Source organism: Canis lupus, chromosome 26 (genome assembly GCF_048164855.1).
Source record: "Canis lupus baileyi chromosome 26, mCanLup2.hap1, whole genome shotgun sequence".
Taxonomy (NCBI): domain Eukaryota; kingdom Metazoa; phylum Chordata; class Mammalia; order Carnivora; family Canidae; genus Canis; species Canis lupus.
The window spans coordinates 26,899,676-26,919,914 of record NC_132863.1 but is presented as its reverse complement, the minus strand read 5'-3'; the positions used below and the strand labels follow the sequence as shown (position 1 = coordinate 26,919,914).

General features: G+C 43.9%; 1 protein-coding gene and 1 long non-coding RNA gene across 4 annotated transcripts in view; one reads left to right on the top strand and one right to left on the bottom strand.

Moving 5' to 3' along the window:
- The window catches only part of CNBD2 (cyclic nucleotide binding domain containing 2), a 57,296-nt gene that overhangs the window by 19,255 nt on the left and 17,802 nt on the right, over positions 1-20,239 (bottom strand). For all 3 annotated transcript variants that reach the window (XM_072800820.1, XM_072800818.1, XM_072800819.1), the window contains 5 exons: positions 17,174-17,337; positions 13,874-14,030; positions 13,212-13,363; positions 10,926-11,064; positions 2,503-2,617 (listed from right to left, as the gene is read on the bottom strand). In XM_072800820.1, coding sequence (XP_072656921.1) covers positions 2,503-2,617; positions 10,926-11,064; positions 13,212-13,363; positions 13,874-14,030; positions 17,174-17,337 — 727 coding nt within the window. The remainder of the gene's footprint in view (positions 1-2,502; positions 2,618-10,925; positions 11,065-13,211; positions 13,364-13,873; positions 14,031-17,173; positions 17,338-20,239) is intronic.
- LOC140618401 (uncharacterized) lies at positions 13,188-14,491 on the top strand. The gene is made up of 3 exons (XR_012018535.1): positions 13,188-13,386; positions 13,662-13,738; positions 14,129-14,491. It is a non-coding gene; the product is annotated as an uncharacterized lncRNA (long non-coding RNA).

Below are 20,239 nucleotides of genomic sequence, written 5' to 3'. Positions count from 1 at the left end.
AAAGGAACAAATGAAAGGACTCATACTTCCTGATTTCAAAACTTACTACAAAACTACAGTAATCAAAGTAATGTAGTATTGGCATAAAGATAGACATATAGACCAAAATAATAAAGAGCCCAGAGATAAACACTCAGATATATGGTCAAATTATTTTGGCCAAGGGTGCTAAAAATTCAATGGGCAAAAACAGTCTTTTCAACAAATGGTGCTGGGAAAACTGAATATCCATATGCACAAGAATGAAGTTAGATCCTTCCATCCCACCACATATAAAAATTAACTCAAGAGATCCCTGGGTGGCGCAGCGGTTTAGCGCCTGCCTTTGGCCCAGGGCGCGATCCTGGAGACCCGGGATCCAGTCCCACGTCGGGCTCCCGGTGCATGGAGCCTGCTTCTCCCTCTGCCTGTGTCTCTGCCTCTCTCTCTCTCTCTCTCTCTCTCTCTCTGTGTGTGACTATCATAAATAAATAAATAAAATAAAATAAAAATAAAAATAAAAATAAAAATTAACTCAAAATAGATAAAAGATCTAAATGTAAGGCCTAAAACTATTAAACCCTTAGAAGAAAACACAGTGCAAAAGCATCACAACATTGGATTTGGCAGTGATTTCCTGTACATATATCAAAGGCACAGGCAACAAAAGAAAAAATGGACAAATTGGACTTCATGAAAATATAAAAAGTTCATCTATCAAAAGACAGTAACAACAGAGTAAATAGGCATCCCACAGAATGAGATAAAATATTTGCAAATCATATATCTGGTAAGAGATTACCATCCAAAATATATAGAAAATTCCTAAAACTTAGAAAAACAAAAATAGATAACCAATTTTTAAAAGGCACAAAAGCTTGCATAGACATTTCTCCAAAGCAGATATGTGAATGGCCAATAAGCTCACAAAAAGATGCTCAACATCACCAATTATTGGAGAAATACAAATCAAAACTACAATAAGATACCACCTCATATCCATTAGGATGAATATCATTTTTAAAAACTGAACAAACAGAACATAACAAGCACTGGTGAGGATGTGGAAAGATTGGAACTCTTGTGCATTGTTGGTGGGAATGTGAAATGTTACAGACACTATGGAAAATAGCATGGCAATTCCCTAAAAATATTAAAAATAAAATTACAAATGACCCAGCAATTCCTCTTCTGAGTATATATTAAAAAGAAAACAGGGTCACAAAGAGATAACTATACACCCATGCTCATAGCAACATTATTCACTATAGCTAAAACATTTAAGTTCTCAAGTGTCCATCGATGGATGAATGGATAAGCAAAATGTGATATATACATACAGTGGAATATTATTCAGGCTTAGAAAGGAAGGAAACTCTGACATAGGCTACAATATGATGATCCTTGAGGGCAGCATGCAGAGCGAAATAAGCCAATCACACAAAGACAAATACTATATACTTCCACTTAATTGAGGAAATAGATGGTGTTGATGGCTGTCCAATATATTTAATATGAATGAATATATTTAATTACCACTGAACTGTATGTTTAAAAATAGTTGAGATAGGAAATTTTATGCTATGTGTATTTTGCCACAATGAAGAAAAAACTTGGGTAAAAACTTTTATGGGATGTAGCTTTCCTCTGGTGGATTGGCAGTGGAAAAGAAAGAAAAAGAACTGACATGAGAGGGCAGCCGGGGTGGCTCAGTGGTTTAGAGCTGCCTTCAGCCCAGGGCGTGATCCTGGGGACCCGGGATCGAGTCCCACGTCAGGCTCCCTGCATGGAGCCTGCTTCTCTCTCTGTGTCTCTCACGAATAAATAAATAAAATCTTAAAAAAAAAAAAAAAAAGAACTGACATGAGAAGTGACATTTCCTGTGCACCTGTGTATAGACCCTGTTCATACACAAGCTGATTCAGCCTCCCTTGTAACCTGTATGATAAAGACGACAGACTTCTACTATATATTAATACATCCAGGTAGCATTCTAAGAGCTTTATATATTTATTTGCTTAATTTCATTAACAAGTCTATGAGGTAGGGACTATCCGAGAGAACTGCTGGCACAGGGACACAGTATCACACAGCTAGGAAGAGAAGACCCTGGATTCAAACACAAGCAGTTAGGCTCCTGGGCCGGTGGGCCTAACCACAACACTACTGTGACGGATATGAAGAAACCAGGCCCAGAGGCTTGAGTACTCACCAGAGTCATCCAGCTAATCAGGGAGATTCAAACCCAGCTCTGTCAAGTTCCAGGCTCCTTCCACCCCTCTCCCCAGGAGCACCTGACACAAAGGGAAAGTCTAAAAAGGAGGAGCTGGGGGGGGGGTGGGGGGTGGGCAGGAGCCTCACCTGGAGGGGCCATGTGGGCCACGTCGCCACAGCTGGGAGTAGAGGGGATCAAACCAGACATCCTGCCGGGCCTTTCTAGCTCTAGAGGTCTAAGATTCTAGGGGCAGGGAACTGGGAGCAGCAGGGCCCGGGCGCCCCCTGCTGTGCGCAGCTGCCAGTTACCATTGAGGTGGGTCTTCAGAGATCCGCCATCTATGAGCTCCAGGTGCTGCCAAATCCACTTGTAGTAGAAAGGTGAGGTCCCAAGGTCTATCAGACGCAAGACTTCACAGCTGCCCTGGGAACATCAAGGGACATAAACAAAAGGGCTAGCCCCTGAGGCTCCAGGCAGGCCAGACTTTGAAGATGAGCTCTATTGCATCTTACCCCAGTTTACTTGGCTAAACGCAAGTGCTTTCAGGTTCCTTTAAAAAAATTTTTTTAATGAAAATGTTACTTATTTCTCATAAGTTCAAATAGTTAAATAGGCATGAGAACGGAAATAAATGTTGGCACTGGGGGGGGAAAAATCACCATAGAGAATGTTCTTGGGACACCAGGTGAAACTGACTATGGACTATAGATCATATGGTACATTAATGTTAAATTCCCTGATTTGGATAATTATTCTGCAGTTAATTTCTGGCTTTAGAAAATAATCACTGAAGTATTCAGGGGTGAGTATAATGAATAATATTTAACTCTCAATTCAGGCAGGGAATCATAAATATGTATATATTTACATGCAAATGTGGCAAAATGTCAACAGTTGGTGAATCTGGATCCAGGTTACTTAGGGGTTCTTTGTACTGTTCTCACAATTTTTCTATAAATTTAAAACCCTTCCAAAATTAAAAGTTTAAAAGACATTAAAATCAAACAGAAGAACATAAACTTAAAACTATTTTATCCTAACACCCAGAAATAACAAGTAGTAGCATTTTGGTGACAACTAGTTCAAACTTTTCTCTGTAAACGTATATACATATACAATTTTTCATAAGTGAGTCATTTCATATAAAACAGATTCTTATGACTTAAAAAAAAAAAAACTCAATAAATAGGGCAGCCCGGGTGGCTCAGCGGTTTAGTGCCTGCCTTCAGCCCAGAGTGTGATCCTGGAGATCTAGGATCGAGTCCCACATTGGGCTCCCTGCATGGAGCCTGCTTCTCCCTCTGCCTGTGTCTCTGCCCCCCTCTCTCTCTGTGTCTCCCATGAATAAATAAATAAAATATTAAAAAGAAAACTCAATCAATACATCAAGGACATAATTTCACACCAAGTAACATGGTTCTACATTATTGTTTTTAATGATTGCATATTATTCTATGTATGCCATAACTGACATATAATTTAAAATAAGATATAGTTTATCAAAAGAAGTCCGACATAAAGAACACACATTGTATGATTCTATTTATATTAATTGAAAGAACAGGCAAAAGTAATCTTCTGATAGAGTCAGAAGAGTGGTTATCTTTGGTGGGGGGATTCTGCCTGGGGAAGGGTACAAGGGAGCCTTCCAGGGTGCTAGAAATTATCTCTATCTTGGTTTGAGTAATGCTTACACAGGTATATACATAAGTCACAATTCACTAAGCTGTAAAGTTTAGATATGAGCTCTTTATTGCATGCATGTTATACCTCAAGAAAATATTTTTGAGGATTAATATTCAGTTGTTTCTAATTTGTCAGTATTATATATAATTCTGATTTTGCTCAGGGCAACAAAACCCCTTTTATAAAACTCACTATCTTAAACTCTCCTGCAGTGGGGGAATGGCAGTGACGCAGTTCTGGCTAATGACCTGTAAGTGGAAGACTGATGAATAAAACTCCCAGGAAACTTACGGTTGTCCTTCCCCTCTACCTCCGACTGAATCTCAGATGTGACAGCCAGAGGTAGAATAGTCATGTTGTGACCACTAGGATGAAAGTTATAAGTTGTGGATGATGAGGGGAGAAGCTAGAAGGGGACTGGGGTCTTGAGGACTTCCTCAAACAACTTTCTAGCCTTGGATTGCTTAATTCTAGACTCCTGCAAAACAAAATTACTATTCACTAAGCCATTGCAGTTGTGTTTCTAAGACAGCAACTTTAACTGATAATCTTGTACACACATCTTAATGCCCAGAATGGTCATTAAGGCAGTTCACAAATACTAAAGTTCTCCTCCCAAACACAAGGCAGGATTGTATTTTTTTCCTTTGAATCAGACATGGCCTTCTTACTTGCTTCGGCCACTTTCCTTAGCAAAGTGACTTCTGATAATCTGAATGGGAATTTTAAAAGCCAGTGCTTGATTCTTAACATTACCCCTCCCCTGTCCTATTGACTATGGAAGCATCCATGAAGATAGTTTCCAGTGGCCTGGGTCTCCAGGTGACTGTGAAAAGCAGGGCCTCCTGCTGATCTGCTGTGATCAAGTAGTGGGACGAAGGAATGTGTCTTTGTTAGTTAATCCACTGAGGTTTGAGGATTGCTTATAATTGCAATACAATCTAGTTCATCCTAATTTAATACTCGTGTTTGATTACCCCCATGGGATTGTTTCCTACAGGTTCATGTGTTTTAAAGTTCAATACGCATTGCCGAACTGCCTTTCAGAAATGTTAGTTTATACTCCTCCAGCAGTGCATAACTGTTATATCTTTGTGTTACATTGACAACTGAGTTTTCAGTCCTGAGTTTTCACAATCCTTTCAATCTTTCCTGATCAGATAGGAAAGAAAGGTATGCCATTTTTCTGATTTATTCCGTATCTTTATAAAATCTTACCTTTTTTTTAGTAGGAACTGTAAGAGACACATTATAGTTAAAGTTCAAGACAAATTACCATTGAAGAGAAAGGAGAAGGGATCAAACATTTAATAAGCCCTCATTATGTACCAGGTGTTGGGCTTGGAGGTTTAGTCAACATTCATACAACATTTATCAACAGGAAACTGCTGGTGCCAGAAAAACACAGGTGAACACTCCTCTCAGAAAGTCTCTTGTGGGTCTTTAATCCCATCTGTATCTGTGTAGGAAACAATTTCACCATGTTCCCCCAAGTGATAAATTGTCCAAAATGAGCTGATTGGGAGCACTAACTATGTTTTCTGTGGCACCAGAAAATTACCTTCCCTAACGTTCTGGGTTTGGCAGGACATCCAGGCCTCTCACTGCTGATATCGCCCTCTCGAGGCCATGTCCACAAATTACAGGAGCTGGGACGACCCAGCCTCCTTAGATGAATACTCCCAACAGCTGGCCTGGTGGGAAATTTAAAAAAATGGGAGAAAACAGCAGTCCCTTTAAATGGGGGCAGGTGCTCTTCAACTCCAGCCAGAGGGGGCTGCATCGCAGTACAGCTTGGTATTGCCTGATCTTCTGAATATTCAAAAGAAACCAGAAATCCGAAATTTTATCTACAATCTTCATAATGATTAAATCAGCTTTGAATAAAACACTGTAAAGGACAAGTCAAACTCACCTACTAGCCAGGATGTCCCATACACACCTGTTGTCACTTTGTGACATCTGTATAATTTTTCTCAGAATGAACTTCAAGAGTGCCTGCATTAGAATCACGGGCTATGCTTATTCAAATGCAGATTGCCAGAGTTAATGAATGAGACTCCCTGGGGTAAGGCAGAAATTTGCCTTTTTAAGAAACTCCTTAGGGACACCTGGGTGGTGCAATCTGTTAAGCGTCTGCCTTCTGCTCAGGTCATGATCCCAGGGTCCTGGGATTGAGCTCCACATTGGGCTCTCTGTTCAGTGGAGAGCCTGCTTCTCCCTCTCCCTCCTGCTCATGCTCTCTCTCACTCTCTCTCTTAAATAAATAAAATATTTTTTTAAAAAAAAAGAAGCTCCCTAAAGTGTTCTTTATGCTTAGTCAAATCTGAAAAACTCTTCCCTTAAATCCGAGTTCTCCAATTTTAGTGACATCAGAATCACCTGGAACGGTTGTCAAAACAGAGCTTTGGATTGAATGGCTCTTGGGTAGGCTTGAGAATCTGCATTTTTAGTGAGTTCCCAGGTGATAACTGATTAATGCCACTGATCTAGGGACAACAACTCAGAACCATTGAATTTGAGGATGAATGTGAACTAGTAAGTCTGTGCAAGACTCGCTCTTATCCTTAAAGACCTTATGAGGTAAGACAAAGAAATGGAGGCTAAAACAGAACTTTCTGCTGGTCAAGATGTAATCATCATGCTGAAAAGCAGGTCTTGAACTTTTATCCCTTACCACTCGTGCCCCCTATCTTTCCTGGCTATATATTATCAAAAGACCTCAGAGTTAAATTTGTGGACACATGGCAATCTTGGCTTTGGAGGTGATCACCCCCAAATTTTAGGAAAGAGGAAGCAGATGCCAGGGAGGAAAAGGAATTACAAAGAATTCAGATTGGCCTTCAGGGCTCCCTGCTACCATTCCCTCTTCTAGGCTCTCCCCACTCTCCTCACATGACCATCAGAATCCTCCAAACTTATCAAACTATTTCCTGTGGCTGGCAAGGGCCTCATCTCCACCATCCTCTCGGTCAGATCCTGTGCACCCAGTCCCTTAGCGTGTAGAGGCTGGAAACCAAATGCTCCCAAACATCTCCCAAGCCCCCTTGCAGCCAAGGAGGTGATTTGGGTCCCCCTGCGGGGATGCACTTGGGCACGTTTGGTTTTGGACTAGAGGACCTCCGTCATGTTCGTGGAGGCAGGGGCTATAGATGTGGATTCCTGAACTTGGCAGCCCCTGTGACTGTCCAGTCTGGACTCTGACTTGGAGTCATTTGGGGTCATCTTCAGTCTAAGGTCTGTTCCTTCAGGCCTCCCCATCACCAGTAAGTCTGTTAGCCCTTCACCATCCTGTGATAACTCCCTTTCGCGCTCATTTAGCCAGTCTCGACTCTCTTCTCTGGGACTAAACCCAGAATAAATAATAACGCAAACACTCCCCTGGTGATAAGTTTAATAATTGGCTCTCTGGGAAAATGTATGCATGTCTATAAATCTTATGCTTGTAAAGGGTGTGCTGCACACAATTTATAAATAATAATAAAACATACTACACTCTTACTGAAAGTTCCATATAGCCAAGCGATTCTCACTGAACGTTGTTGCAGACTCTGGCTGAGTTCTTGTAACAACCATGACCAATCTATAGTTACAATTCAACCGTGATTTGACGAATGAAATTGCATCTAATCCATTCTTTTCCCAATAAATTTAATATTATTAAGTCTGGTTTGTAATATACTGGCAAACTCCTTCTCACTCTTGTATAAATTACATTCATTAACTAAGACCGCCTCTAGCTTTAGCACTACGTATATTGGAACTTCGCTTATCATTGATTAACTCCCATGATGAATCTATGATAAATAATGTTTATTTTTTTTTAAAAATTTATTTATTTGAGAGAGAGTGAAAAAGAGCATGAGCAGTGGGGAGAGACAGAGGCAGACTCCCCATCAAGCAGGGAGCCCGATGCAGAACTCTATCCCAGGACCTTGGGACCATGACCTAAGCCAAAGACACTTCAGGCTTTGAAGTGAAGTGTCTGAACCACCCAGGAGCCATGAATAGTGTTTAAATAAGGAAAAACATTTTCATAATTTTCTTCTATTTACAATGTAATGGCTACAGACCCAGCCCACTCTTAAATGTAATCTGCATCATAAACATTTTCTCTATAGCTTTAAGACAAATCAGCAAAACCATAAATCAAAACCTGACTCAGGGTGTCTGCTGATTTCCATTGTATATATACTCCCGCTGGGGCCAATTTTCAGGTACCAACATGAAGTCACAGAATGTGGAGGTGGGAAGATACATGTATAATTGTGCAGTATTCCCACCAGATAGATAAAACAGACATAAACAAACTCTGGAGCACAGAGAGTAGTAAAATGCAGTAATGTCATTAGGAAATTATGAATTTTCAGTATCTATTACTCTTGTTTTCCATAAACTGTACTTAATTGTAGGTTTATATAATTTAATTTTTGATAATTATTGTGTTTGCCATCTTGCAAAACTCCTGAAAACTTAATCAGCCCTCACAGGCCAATGAGAGCCAGCGCTAGCACACAATCAATCTTGCCCCTCCTTTTGTCTAATGGTCCAAAACTTCAAGGCTCAACTCTTCCCTCACCTTGTCCAGGTAGCCTTCTTTAAGACCCCCAGCCTTTAGAGAGAGGCCTCTCTCCTAAATCCTTGTAACTCAAAGAATTTGCATTAATCACTTGGTAGTTAGCCTGGATAACTTTGTCTTGGATCAGTATCTAGTGGAAGGGAGGTATAAGGAAAGAGAAACAGTCTTTTCCATCTTCATATCCCTCCAGAGCATGAACCAACCTTGGCAAAAAAAAATCAACAAATGTTTGGTAGCTTAATGTGAGCAATAGCTATATGGGAAATACTGAAAGTTTGAGGGCATAGTTCTGGCTCTGCCATTTACTAAATGGGTGGCCTTTGTTAAGTGTCTTAACTTCAACTTCTTCATTGTAAATGTGGAATAATAATAACTTCCTGATAGAGCTATGGTGGAGATTTATGGTGAAATGGTACTACTTACACAGGTAGTCATCAAAGCACCGCTTAAAATAGCAAAAGACTGGGACAACCAGTCAGTCCATCAATCGAGAACTGGCTAGGGATGCCTGCATGACTTAGGGGTTGAGCATCTGCCTTCAGCTCAGAACGTGATCCTTGGATCCTGGGATTGAGTCCCACATCGGGCTCCCTTGCATGGAGCCTGCTTCTCCCTCTGCCTTTCTCTCTGCCTCTCTCTGTCTCTCATGAATAAATAAATACTCTTTAAATTAAAAAGAAACAGGGAACTGGATAGATAAATTCAAGTGCAATCATATAGTTAAACACTGCACAAATGGTAATATATATACGTTCTTTCTGGACTGATGTGGAACAATCTGCAGAAATACTCTTGAAACAGCCAACTGCAGAACAGCCTACATCATATGACACCATTTATGAAAACAAGGAAAGAACATACACATGCAGGGGTGCCTGGGTGGCTCACTTGGTCCTGGGATCAAGGCCTGCATTGGGCTCCTTACTCAGCACGGAGCCTACTTCTCCCTCTCCCTCTGCCTGCCACTCCCCTGCTTGTGCAGTCTCTCTGTCAAATAATAAAGTAATAAATAAAATCTTTAAAAAAAAAGAAAATACTGGGATCCCTGGGTGGCGCAGCGGTTTGGCGCCTGCCTTTGGCCCAGGGCGCGATCCTGGAGACCCGGGATCGAATCCCACGTCGGGCTCCCGGTGCATGGAGCCTGCTCCTCCCTCTGCCTGTGTCTCTGCCTCTCTCTCTCTCTCTCTGATGACTATCATGAATAAATAAATAAAATCTTTAAAAAAAAAAAAAAGAAAATACACATGCATTTGCCTTTATATTCAGGGAAGAGACTGTGGTACAGACACAGAGGAACATGGTGACAGTGACGATCCCCAGTGAGGAATACTGGGCAGCAGGGGAAAGAGGTGAGAGGGAGACATTACTCTTTTGAACTTTTTGAATTTCGAACCACGTGCGTGTATTATCTGTTCCAAAACAAACCAAAAAAATGAACAATGCTAGTAGAACCCCTGGCACAGAAGCAAAAGGTCTCAAAAACAGGGCAGTTCTCAAGATGATTGTGAAAAGTACATAGTAGTTGAGGAGAGTCAACAAGTGACAGAAAGGTCGACTCAGATCGCAAAGCTTTTGTTATCACCAACAGAGAAATTGGCACAGGACAGAAATCAATGCACAAAAGACAAAATGTAGATAGTAAACAAACACGATGAGTCTCACCAGTAATCAGGAAAAATGTAAATTAAATCCTCAATGAGGTAGCAATTGCCAACTATGAAATTAGGAAAGTTTTGAGAGGACAGGGAAGCCTGGCAGAGGTGTGTGACACCTGTAAAGATGCACACTGCTAGATAAAGTGGATTCTTTTGGACAGCAACTTGTTTCAAGGTCCATGAGCATGATGATACCAAGCAACTCCACTTCTGAAAATCTATTTTGAGGTGTTGAGGCTATGGGTGATTTCTTCTCTCTTTCCAGAACTATGTTTTATAATGTGGGTTGTACCATATCTGTAATTTAAATATTATAATTTTTATTTACTTTTAAAGATTTTATTTATTTATTCATGAGAGACACAGAGAGAGGCAGAGACATAGGCAGAGGGAGAGGGACTCGATCCCAGGACCCCAGGATCATGACCTGAGCCAAAGGCAGACGCTCACCCATTGAGCCACCCAGGCAACCCAAAGATTATAATTTTTAAAATGGTGATCTGGCATCATGAGGATTCAAGGGCCAAATGCATAATTTAAATATGTAACTGTATGTAAATAAGCATGTATATGGGCTCAAGGAGGGGGTACCCCCGAGGCCCTCTTTCTACTATAACATGGTATCTCAAAGTTCACAGCAGTCCTCTGAGGGAGGGAGGCCAAACTGTGTGGTATGCCTTTTACAGCTAGAACACGGACGCTCAGAAAAGGAGGTGCTGCAGAACAGGGCTCAGCCCTTGCCTGTGTGGCCACAGGACATTAGACCAGGTGCGCCTTCCCGGCTTCCATCCCTCCCTCCCAGGCCTCTCACCTTGCTGACAAACATGATAGACGATGATTCTACAAAGTCTTTTGAGATCAGCCGCCCATATGAGAACTTTTCCACCTTCCCCAGGTTTACGAGGTTCCAGAGCTTCTCATCAGACCACGACTCAAACAGATCCATTTTCCTGAGGGGAATATCCTGTTAGAATTCATTGCCCTCGGGGATCTCTGGGTGGCTCAGCGGTTTAGCGCCGCCTTCAGCCGGGGTGGGATCCTGTAGACCCGGGATCGAGTCCCGCATCGGGGTCCCTGCATGGGGCCTGCTTCTCCCTCTGCCTGTGTCTCTGCCTCTCTCTCTCTATGTCTATCATAAGTAAATGTAAAAATATTTTAAAAAAAGAATTCATCGCCCTCCATCACAGAAGGTGCCCAGCTCTCAGCAATTTCCAGAAAGGAAACATGTCATCCAGCCTCCTGCAGCCTGTTAACTTGAAATACTCGGGCCTGTGCCTGATGAATGGGGACATCTGGACTAATCACTTCTTGCCTTTCTTCCCTGTGACTGAAGGCCTACCCTGCAGTGCCCGCCACTCAGGGGCTCACCTTCCCTCACATGCAGCCCGCCCCACAGGGCTGCTGACAACCAGCTCATATTTTCTTAGTTCCAACAGATAACGAGCCCAGAACTCGGGTGACTCAGGGGATGGAGTTCCATGCAGGGCACCAAGGGGGAACAGGGTGGGTGCCATGTCCAGAGAACAGTCTGGAGACACAGGAAGGAAAGCAGGGTCACCACAGAAGGGACACCACCAGGCCACAGACTTCCCACCATCACCTCATTCAATCCTTACAATGATCTGGGAGAGATGACTTGTTATCCCCGTTGTACAGAGCCGGATCCCAAACTCAGAGAAGGGAGGTGACTCATCTATGGCCACATAGTTGATAAGCCAGAGAGCTGAGATGGCATCTCAGCCCTACTTTTCCACTGTGTGAAAACAGGCAGTGCTCCTCCCGGCAGGACTAAGTCCTCCCTTTGCAGCCAGCCCTCCCCTGACCCCCATCCCTCTCACACTCTCACAGCTCCTACTCTCTCCGCTCTCCTCCACCCTAAGGGCAGCCCTCTGCCACAGCACTGCCCTGGAGCCACATGGCCCTACAACCTGTATTTTCAGGGCCGGTGCAGATACTTTATCTGCTTTTCATTCTTTTCCAAAAGGCCAGTTACTAGAAATGAGAAGACGAGTACCTGCGTGTGCCTGGCATGATGACAACATGGGGGTGCCCATGGCAAAAGAGCCACTCTGCCCTCACTACCATAAGGGTTTCCTGACTGGGGGCAGCAAGTAAACTGTAAAGGAGGTATTGTGTGATCAAGAATTATAGTTTGGCTGGCTTTAAAGAAACACAGGATGTGGGGATCCTTGGGTGGCTCAGCGGTTTGGTGCCTGCCTTCGGCCCGGGATCGAGTCCCACGTCAGGCTCCCTGCATGGAGCCTGCTTTTCCCTCTGTCTGTGTCTCTGCCTCTTTGTCCCTCTCTCTGTGTTTCTCATGAATAAATAAATAAATAAATAAATAAATAAATAAATAAATAAATCTATCTATCTATCTTAAAAAAAAAAAAAGAAAAAAAGAAAAACACAGGGTGTGATAGAAGCATTGGGGGTTCTCTCCAACCTGGAGTGAGGGCAGATCAGGTTGCTTAGTGAGGTGGGGCAGTGAAGCCCAAAGACTTCTGAATTGAACATTTTAGGTACATCACCACCTGGAGGCTTGGTTCCCTTACCTATAAACTAGAGAGAACAGGGGCGCCTGGTGATTAAACGTCTGCTTCAGCTCAGGTCATGATCCCAGGATCCTGGAATGGAGCTCCACATCGGGCTCCCTGCTCAGCAGGGAACCGACTTCTCCCTCTCCCTCTGCCCCTTTCCCCTGCTCATGCTTGCTCATGGTCCCTCTCTCTCTAATAAATAAATAAAATCTTTTTAAAAATTAAAAATAAACTGGACAGAACAAGAGAAACAAGGTCATGGGATTAAATGAGATAAGGTAAAAGCCCTGGTACAAAGAGTTTAGCACCCCACCTGGCTCTGCCAGTACTCGGTACACATGAGCTCTTCTATTAGTACTATCCCACAAGAAAGGGATATTTGAGCTGAGACCTGAAGGTACAGTAGGAGTTTGCTAGACAGAGAAGCCAGGTGGGAGGTGTTTCCCATCTCCACAGCATTCTAGGCAGAGAGAAGAGCACCTACGGTTTCCCACGGGGCCTAGGACAGCCAGGCACCTAACAAACACACAGGGGAAGATGCTGGCTGATGGTGGAGGTACCTAAAAAATTCAAAGCGATGCTGAGCATCCTTTTGGAATTCCTGGTCCAGCTTATAAGCAAGGAAATCTTCTCTGTCGACAACGAGGAACTCTGTTTCTTCCATACAGACCATGGTGGCTCTCCATACCAAAGGATTCAGAAGGCCCAATTCCTGTTGGATGGACATGGAAATGGGTAAGTGAGAGGCTACCTCTGGTTTTCTGCTCACAGCCTTGCCCACCTCTTTCCTGCTTCCATATGCCCCCCAGAAATCTCCACTCCCCGGATTGCAGATTCCTTGGCTGGCCCTGAGCTTCTTCTCATTCACCACTTTGGGGGGCCTATCCCCTCCCTCTTAAATGTGCTGCTTGTGGAACAAGAGGTAACAAGCTCGACTAGATCAGAGAGAGGAAGCTGGAGCGGCCTCACTGAGGGATACCTCACTGAGGGATCTCTGTGGGGCTATACAGGGAACATGTTCCTTAAACATCCAGATGGAGGAGCCAGCCTCGGACATCACCTGGTCCAGTCAATTGGCCTGTGACAGGTAAGAGCGCTAAGTCCCACAACAGGGCAGTGACTTACACCTAGGAGAAGGCAGGACTGGGCCTGGTTGTTCTAGCCAGAGTCCTGTCGAGCCCCCAACCCTGCCCGAATAAGGCAGAGCCTTCCCTGTGCTTACCCCAAAACAATCGCCCCTGTGCAACAATTTGGGGTGGGGATCCAGGAAGGCGCTGCTGCCATCCTCATCCTCTGTCACTGCAACTGTGCCCATGTAGATGAAATAAAAGCTGTTGCCCCTCTTCCCCTTCTTGACGATCACTCGCCTGCGACCAAACCTGAGAAAAGACCATGGCCAGTAGAAAAGCCCAAGACCAAACCAAGACCACATGCAAACATGACTTCAAATACTGGGCTAACTTTGGATTTTACCCAGAAGGTAATGGGGAACACAAAAGTCTGGAAAGAGGAGACAGCCCAGATGACAATGCCTAGATGGAAGAAGACAGGCACAGTCAGCTGGGAAATGAGCCTGGTAGCAACAGGGAGCCTGGCCCCATGCTGGGAGGAGTCCTGCACTGCCTTGTGTGCTTCTGGAGCATGAAGGCACAGACTGGGACCAGAAGAGCCCGCACAGCAGCCCGGCTCCAGCTCAAGCTTGAGCTCTTCACTAACATCCACCCAGTTGCCTGCCTCCCTCAGACTGAAGCTTCCTGAGAGCAGAGCCTTTGTCAGTTGGCTAAGGCACAGTAAATGCTCCACACAGTAAATGCTCAGTGAATAGCCGCTGAATAAACGAATGACCAAATCCTGAAAGTAATGGATGAGTAGCTGAAGGATGGAGACCTAGGGTGCCCCAGGCTTGCTGAAGGCACACAGCGAGTCACACTTGAGTCACCACTGGACCCCAATCTCCTGTGGCAGACGTCCGTTGCTTTTGTGGCCAAGCAGCGGGTCACCTTTTCCACCAGCTGCACCCTGACTTTACTTTGGGGGAAATACCTTTTCTTGATTCACAGGCAATCAGTCATCTTGCTGCCACGAGAGAGAGTCTGATGCAGAAAGTGGCTCATGAGAATTGAGTGTGAGGAGGTGGAGAGAGACCTGGACACTGGGTCCTGGGGACACTGGGCCCCTGAGTCCGGCTGAGCCAGAAGCTGGAGGACTATCCCAGGACTTCTCAGATCCATGAGCCACCAATGCATTCCTTACAGCTAGGTTTTCTATCACTTGTGATTGAAAGAATCCTGTCTAATCTGCGCATTTCCAGTCCCAGAAATAATCAGCTAGCTGAAAAGGGCTTTAACAATCACCACCTCTTCATCTTCACACAAACCCATAAAATCTGTACCAGCGTCCTCATTCCTGAGGCTCAGCAAGGTTAACTGGCTTGTGTCTGAGGTCACACCTCAGATGTCTGGCTTGTCTGAGGTCACACATCTGCTGGCAGATGCAGCATTACATTCCAGAGCTCCTACCTCCATGATTCTTTTTCTTTGCTTGACACCATTCTGCCTGCAATGGAATCTCACTTTAAGACAACGGTGACTTGCTCTTCTTTACCAGGCTAGAACAAAGCAGATGGTCCCCCCTGCCTGGAATGTTCTTGTCTACACCTCTGCTTGTCAAAAATACCTACTCAACTGCCACCTCATCGGTAAATCTCCTTTGGCCAAGCTAACTAGAGTGTTCCCTCCTCTCCTGGGCTTATTGTCTGTAAAAAGATCCTGCACAGGTTATAACAGGCCTTTATCTAGAGCTAGTTTGTGATTATGTGACCTATGACCTCCATGAAGGAAAGTATCAGGGCCCAGACTACAGTGTCCTCACATCCTAGATCTTCAAGACAGGCCTAAGCTCAAATATTCTGCTAGGCTGCCCTTCTTAAGCCACTGAAATTTCCAAGAAATGGCAATATTTCCACACACACCTCTTAGACTTCTCTAGTACAAGGTATTTATATGGTGCATCTTGTGCCATGGACCCTTTGACAATCTGGTGAAGGCTTCACAGAATAATGTTTTAAATATATAAAATAGGAGTACCTGGGTGGCTCAGTTGGTTAAGCGTCTGTCTTCAGCTCAGGTCGTGATCCCAGGGTCCTGGGATCAAGCCCCAACTGCTTCTCCTTCTCCCTCTGCTCCTCCCCTCCACTTGTGTTCTCTTTTTCTCTCTCTCAGATAAATAAATACATAAATCTTTTAAAAATTCACTTTTTAAAAATATTTTATTTATTTATTCATGAGAGACACAGAAAGAAAGAGAGGCAGAGAGACAGGCAGAGGGAAAAGCAGGCTCCATGCAGGGAGCCCGATGTGGAACTCGATCCTGGGACTCCAGGATCATGCCCTAGGCTGAAGGCAGGCGCTAAACCGCTGAGTCACTCAGGGATCCCCTTAAAAATTCTTTTTAAATAAATATATAAAAAAAAATATAAAAAAAAAATATAAAAAAAAATATATAAAATAAATAAATAAATAAATAAATAAATAAATATATAAAATAAAATATAACGAACAGTTAATAATTGTCTTTCAAAACCCAAATTGTGGGGGTGCCTGGGTGGCTCAGTCAGTTAAACATCTGACTCTTGATATTGGCTGAGGTCACACTCTCAGGGTCATGAAATCAGGCCTGAGCTGGGCTCCGTGCTCAGCAGGGAGTCTGCTTCAGATTCTCTCCTTCTGTCCCTTCCCTCTCGTGCCCCCTCATGCTCACAGGAGTATACATTCATACTCTCTCACACTCTAAAATAAATAATTCTTTAAAAAAAAACCAGAATTGTGGTATAGCAATGTATGTGCATCTTTATTACGGCACTGAATAACACAATCTAGCAGCGTTCTAATTACTACTACAATTTCAAAGATGTGATGAATATAAATTCTTTTTTGAGAAACCTGCAACAACATGAATGTGTAATATTGGTGATTTCTTCTGTTGAAAAAGTCACAGGAATAGCTAATACTATAATGGTTCATTACCTACATCTGTGATTAAAGAAAATGATAAAGTTTAGTTACAGGTTAATGAAAACAGATATAAATTTTTTTCTTATCCAAGTTCACAGACCCTTGCCCCAGTTCCTATGTGGACCTCATACAATCACCTGTGACCCACTGTAGCTTTTAGGGCTTGGGTTTGAGTCTCAGCCCTACCCCTCATCACCTGGGTGACAGAGTATGAGTCACCCTCTGAACCTCTGCTTCCTCATCTGAAAAAGGAGGGACTGGACCAGATCCTTTCTGAGGTTCCTACCAGAGCCTCTCTAGATTCGATGGCTCCTTCATTCTGGGTAGACTGGTCAATAAATGAAGATCAACCATGCAACAAGCATAATAATGAACACTCGAGTAAGCAGACAGATAGATTTCCATGGCTGATGTACCATGGAGACACCAGCAGCCCTGCCATAGCCTTGCCAAGCAGGTGCTCCCTGCCCAGCCCAGCCCTGACACCAAGGGGTGTGTCCCTCACTGACCGTTCAAAGCGAATGACTTTGGCCAGGAGCAGCTGCAGGGGCTCTGAGTAGTTGCGGTAGCTGTCCAGAACCTGCAGGAGGTTACAGAGGGCCTGGATCTCCGACTCTGTCCTCCAGGAAGGCAGCTTCTGCGTGATCTGCATGGCTTTTGGAGGGAAGTGACCCTGGGGAGAGAGGACCAGAGTGACACACAAGACTCAGAAGTTTCCCCCAGGAGCTGGTGGGCAACTCCCCACACTCCTGCTTTTATACTTCACTCCCCAGACAATAGTGGTTTACACTCACTGAGTGCTCACTCTGTGTCTGGCATCAGGGTATGCATCTTACACACATCATCTCACGGCATCTTTGCTCAGCCCAAGAAGTGAGGCACAATTATTATTTCCATATAACAGACAAAGGCACTCGAACAGGCTGATAACCTAGACCAGCTACGTGCCAAGACACTTATCCCCACTTCCTAACCATACTGCCTTTGCCATTCACTGACCACCCACCGAGTCAATATAGGGCTCCCTGGGTTTCAGGGGCCCCTCAGCATATGTACATTGCAGCCAGGGGAGACTTCCCTTCCCTCAGCCTATACCTTAGCATACTACACGAGACTAAGAAATAAAGAGAACCTACAGAAACTAACCCTGGTGAACCAGAACTCATGGACTAGTGGATGGACAGATCCATCCATTCACCCACAGTCCCATGTCCCGGGAAAATGGTATTTGAGTTGTTAACACTCCTACTGGCTGCCCATCTCACTTAGGATAAAGTCTTAAGCCGGTACTCCAGCCTAATGGAGCCTTCCTCCCTACCCATCCCCCCAACTTTGCCTCCTGCCTCTCTCAGAGCTTCATTCTCCAGGCTTTAGCCTTCTCTTGAAGAGGCCAAGCTCACTTCTGTCCTACAGTCTTGCTTGGGCTGTTTCCTCTGTCTGGAATGTTCTTCCCTGGATTTTCACATGGATATGGCTGCTTCCTTCTCTTCATTCAGTTCTTAGCTCCTATGTTACCACATCCTCAGGAAGTCCTACTGGATCATTTGACCTAAAATAGTAGGCCCCCTTCTCAGCAAGTCTTGGAATCATTTTTCCCAAAGCAGTTCATACTTTCTGAAATTACCTTATTCTTTTTTTTCTTTTTTGTTAATGTGTATATTATCTGTCATTTCCCCATCCTATACACACACACACACACACACACTCACCTCACTCACTTTATTTATTTATTTATTTTTTTACCTCACTCACTTTAGAACCGCATTATCCAATATGGCAGCCATTAGCCACATGTGGCTATTTAAATTTAATTAGATAAAAAATAAGTTCCTGAGGGGCACCTGGGTGGCTCTGTGGTTAAGCATCTGTCTTAGGCTCAGGTCGTGATCCTGGGTTCCTGGGATCAAGTCCCACATCAGGCTACTCGCAGGGAGCCTGCTTCCCCCTCTGCCATGACTCTGCCCCTCTCTCCGTATCTCTCATGAATAAAGAAATAAAATCTTAAAAAAAAAAAAGTTCCTCAGTCACACTAGCCACAAGTTCTACATGTGTCTTGTCGGCTATTATACTGGACAACGCATACAATTGAACATTTCCATTATCTCAGAAAACTCTATTGGACAAAGATGTTCTAGAATATAAGCTCCATTAAAAACATGATAATGGCTTCATCTATCTTATTTACCCCATTTTAGAATAACATCTCACATGCAGTAGGCACTCAACAAAATAAAAATTTATGGAAAGAATGAATGAATGCCAGCTAATCTTACATAAAGTAATTGTCCTAGAAGCAAAAAAAAAAAAAGTGGAACATGATGAGGAGTTCTGGACAACAGATCTGAAGCCTTGCATGTTCACTCAGAAGGGCAGTGTTGCTCAATGATTAATAATGCACAGGCCTGGGGCACCTAGATGGCTCAGTTGGTTAAGCTTCTGTCTTCAGTTCATGTCATGATCCTGGGGTCCTGGGATTGAGTCCTACATTGGGCTCCCTGCACAGCAGGGAGTCTGCTTCTCCCTCTTCTCCTTCCCCTGCTGGTTCTCTCTTTCTAATAAGTAAATAAAAATTAAAAAAAATTTTTTTAAATGCACAGGCTCTGGTGCCAGGTGCCTGGGTTTGAACCTTGGCCTGCTCCTACCTGGTGGTGTGTCCTAGGACAAATCATTTCCCTTTGAGCCTCAGTTCCCTGAGAGCAGCAGAACCTGAATTTATTTTTTTTTTTAAAGATTTTATTTATTTATACTTGAGAGATAGAGAGAGGCAGAGACACAGGCAGAGGGAGAAGCAGGCTCCATGCAGGGAGCCCGACGTGGGACTTGATCCCGGGTCCCCAGGATTACACCCTGGGCCGAAGGCAGGCACCAAACCGCTGAGCCACTCGGGCTGCCCCAGAACCTGAATTTATAAATAGCAGAGCTAATATATGTAAGGGGCTTATAGTGGGCCTGGTTCCCAGTCAGGACTATAGAAGTGTTGGCCTTTTTTTTTTTTTTTTTAATTAAGTAGGCTCCATGCCTAGCATGGAGCCCAACATGGGGCTTGAACTCATGACCCTGAGATAAAGACTTGAGCTGAGATCAAGTCAGACATTAACTGACTGAGCCAAAGGTGCCCCATGTTGGCCATTTTTAAGGTCTGAATCCAATCTTCTTCCTTCCTAACCCTCTCTTGCTATCAATAACCCATTGGGATTTCTATCGCAGGGTTTTTATGACAAAACACAGATGCCTCTGGTTTCTATGAACAAAACTGATTCTCTGGGCCCACTTGGGGCTCCAATTCTTTTAGAAAATCTCTCTCAGGGCAGCCTGGGTGGCTCAGCAGTTTAGTGCCACCCTTGGCTCAGGGGCTGATCCTGGAGATCTGGGATCGAGTCCCATGTCAGGCTCCTGCATGGAGCCTGCTTCACCCTCCGCCTGTGTCTCTCTCTCTCTCTCTTTCTCTCTGTCTGTCTCTCATGAATAAATAAATAAAATCTTAAAAAAGAAAAAAAGAAATTCTCTCTCACCACCACTGATCCTTAGAGACTCCCTTCTCTGGATTCCTACGAAACTGATTCTGCTATTTAACT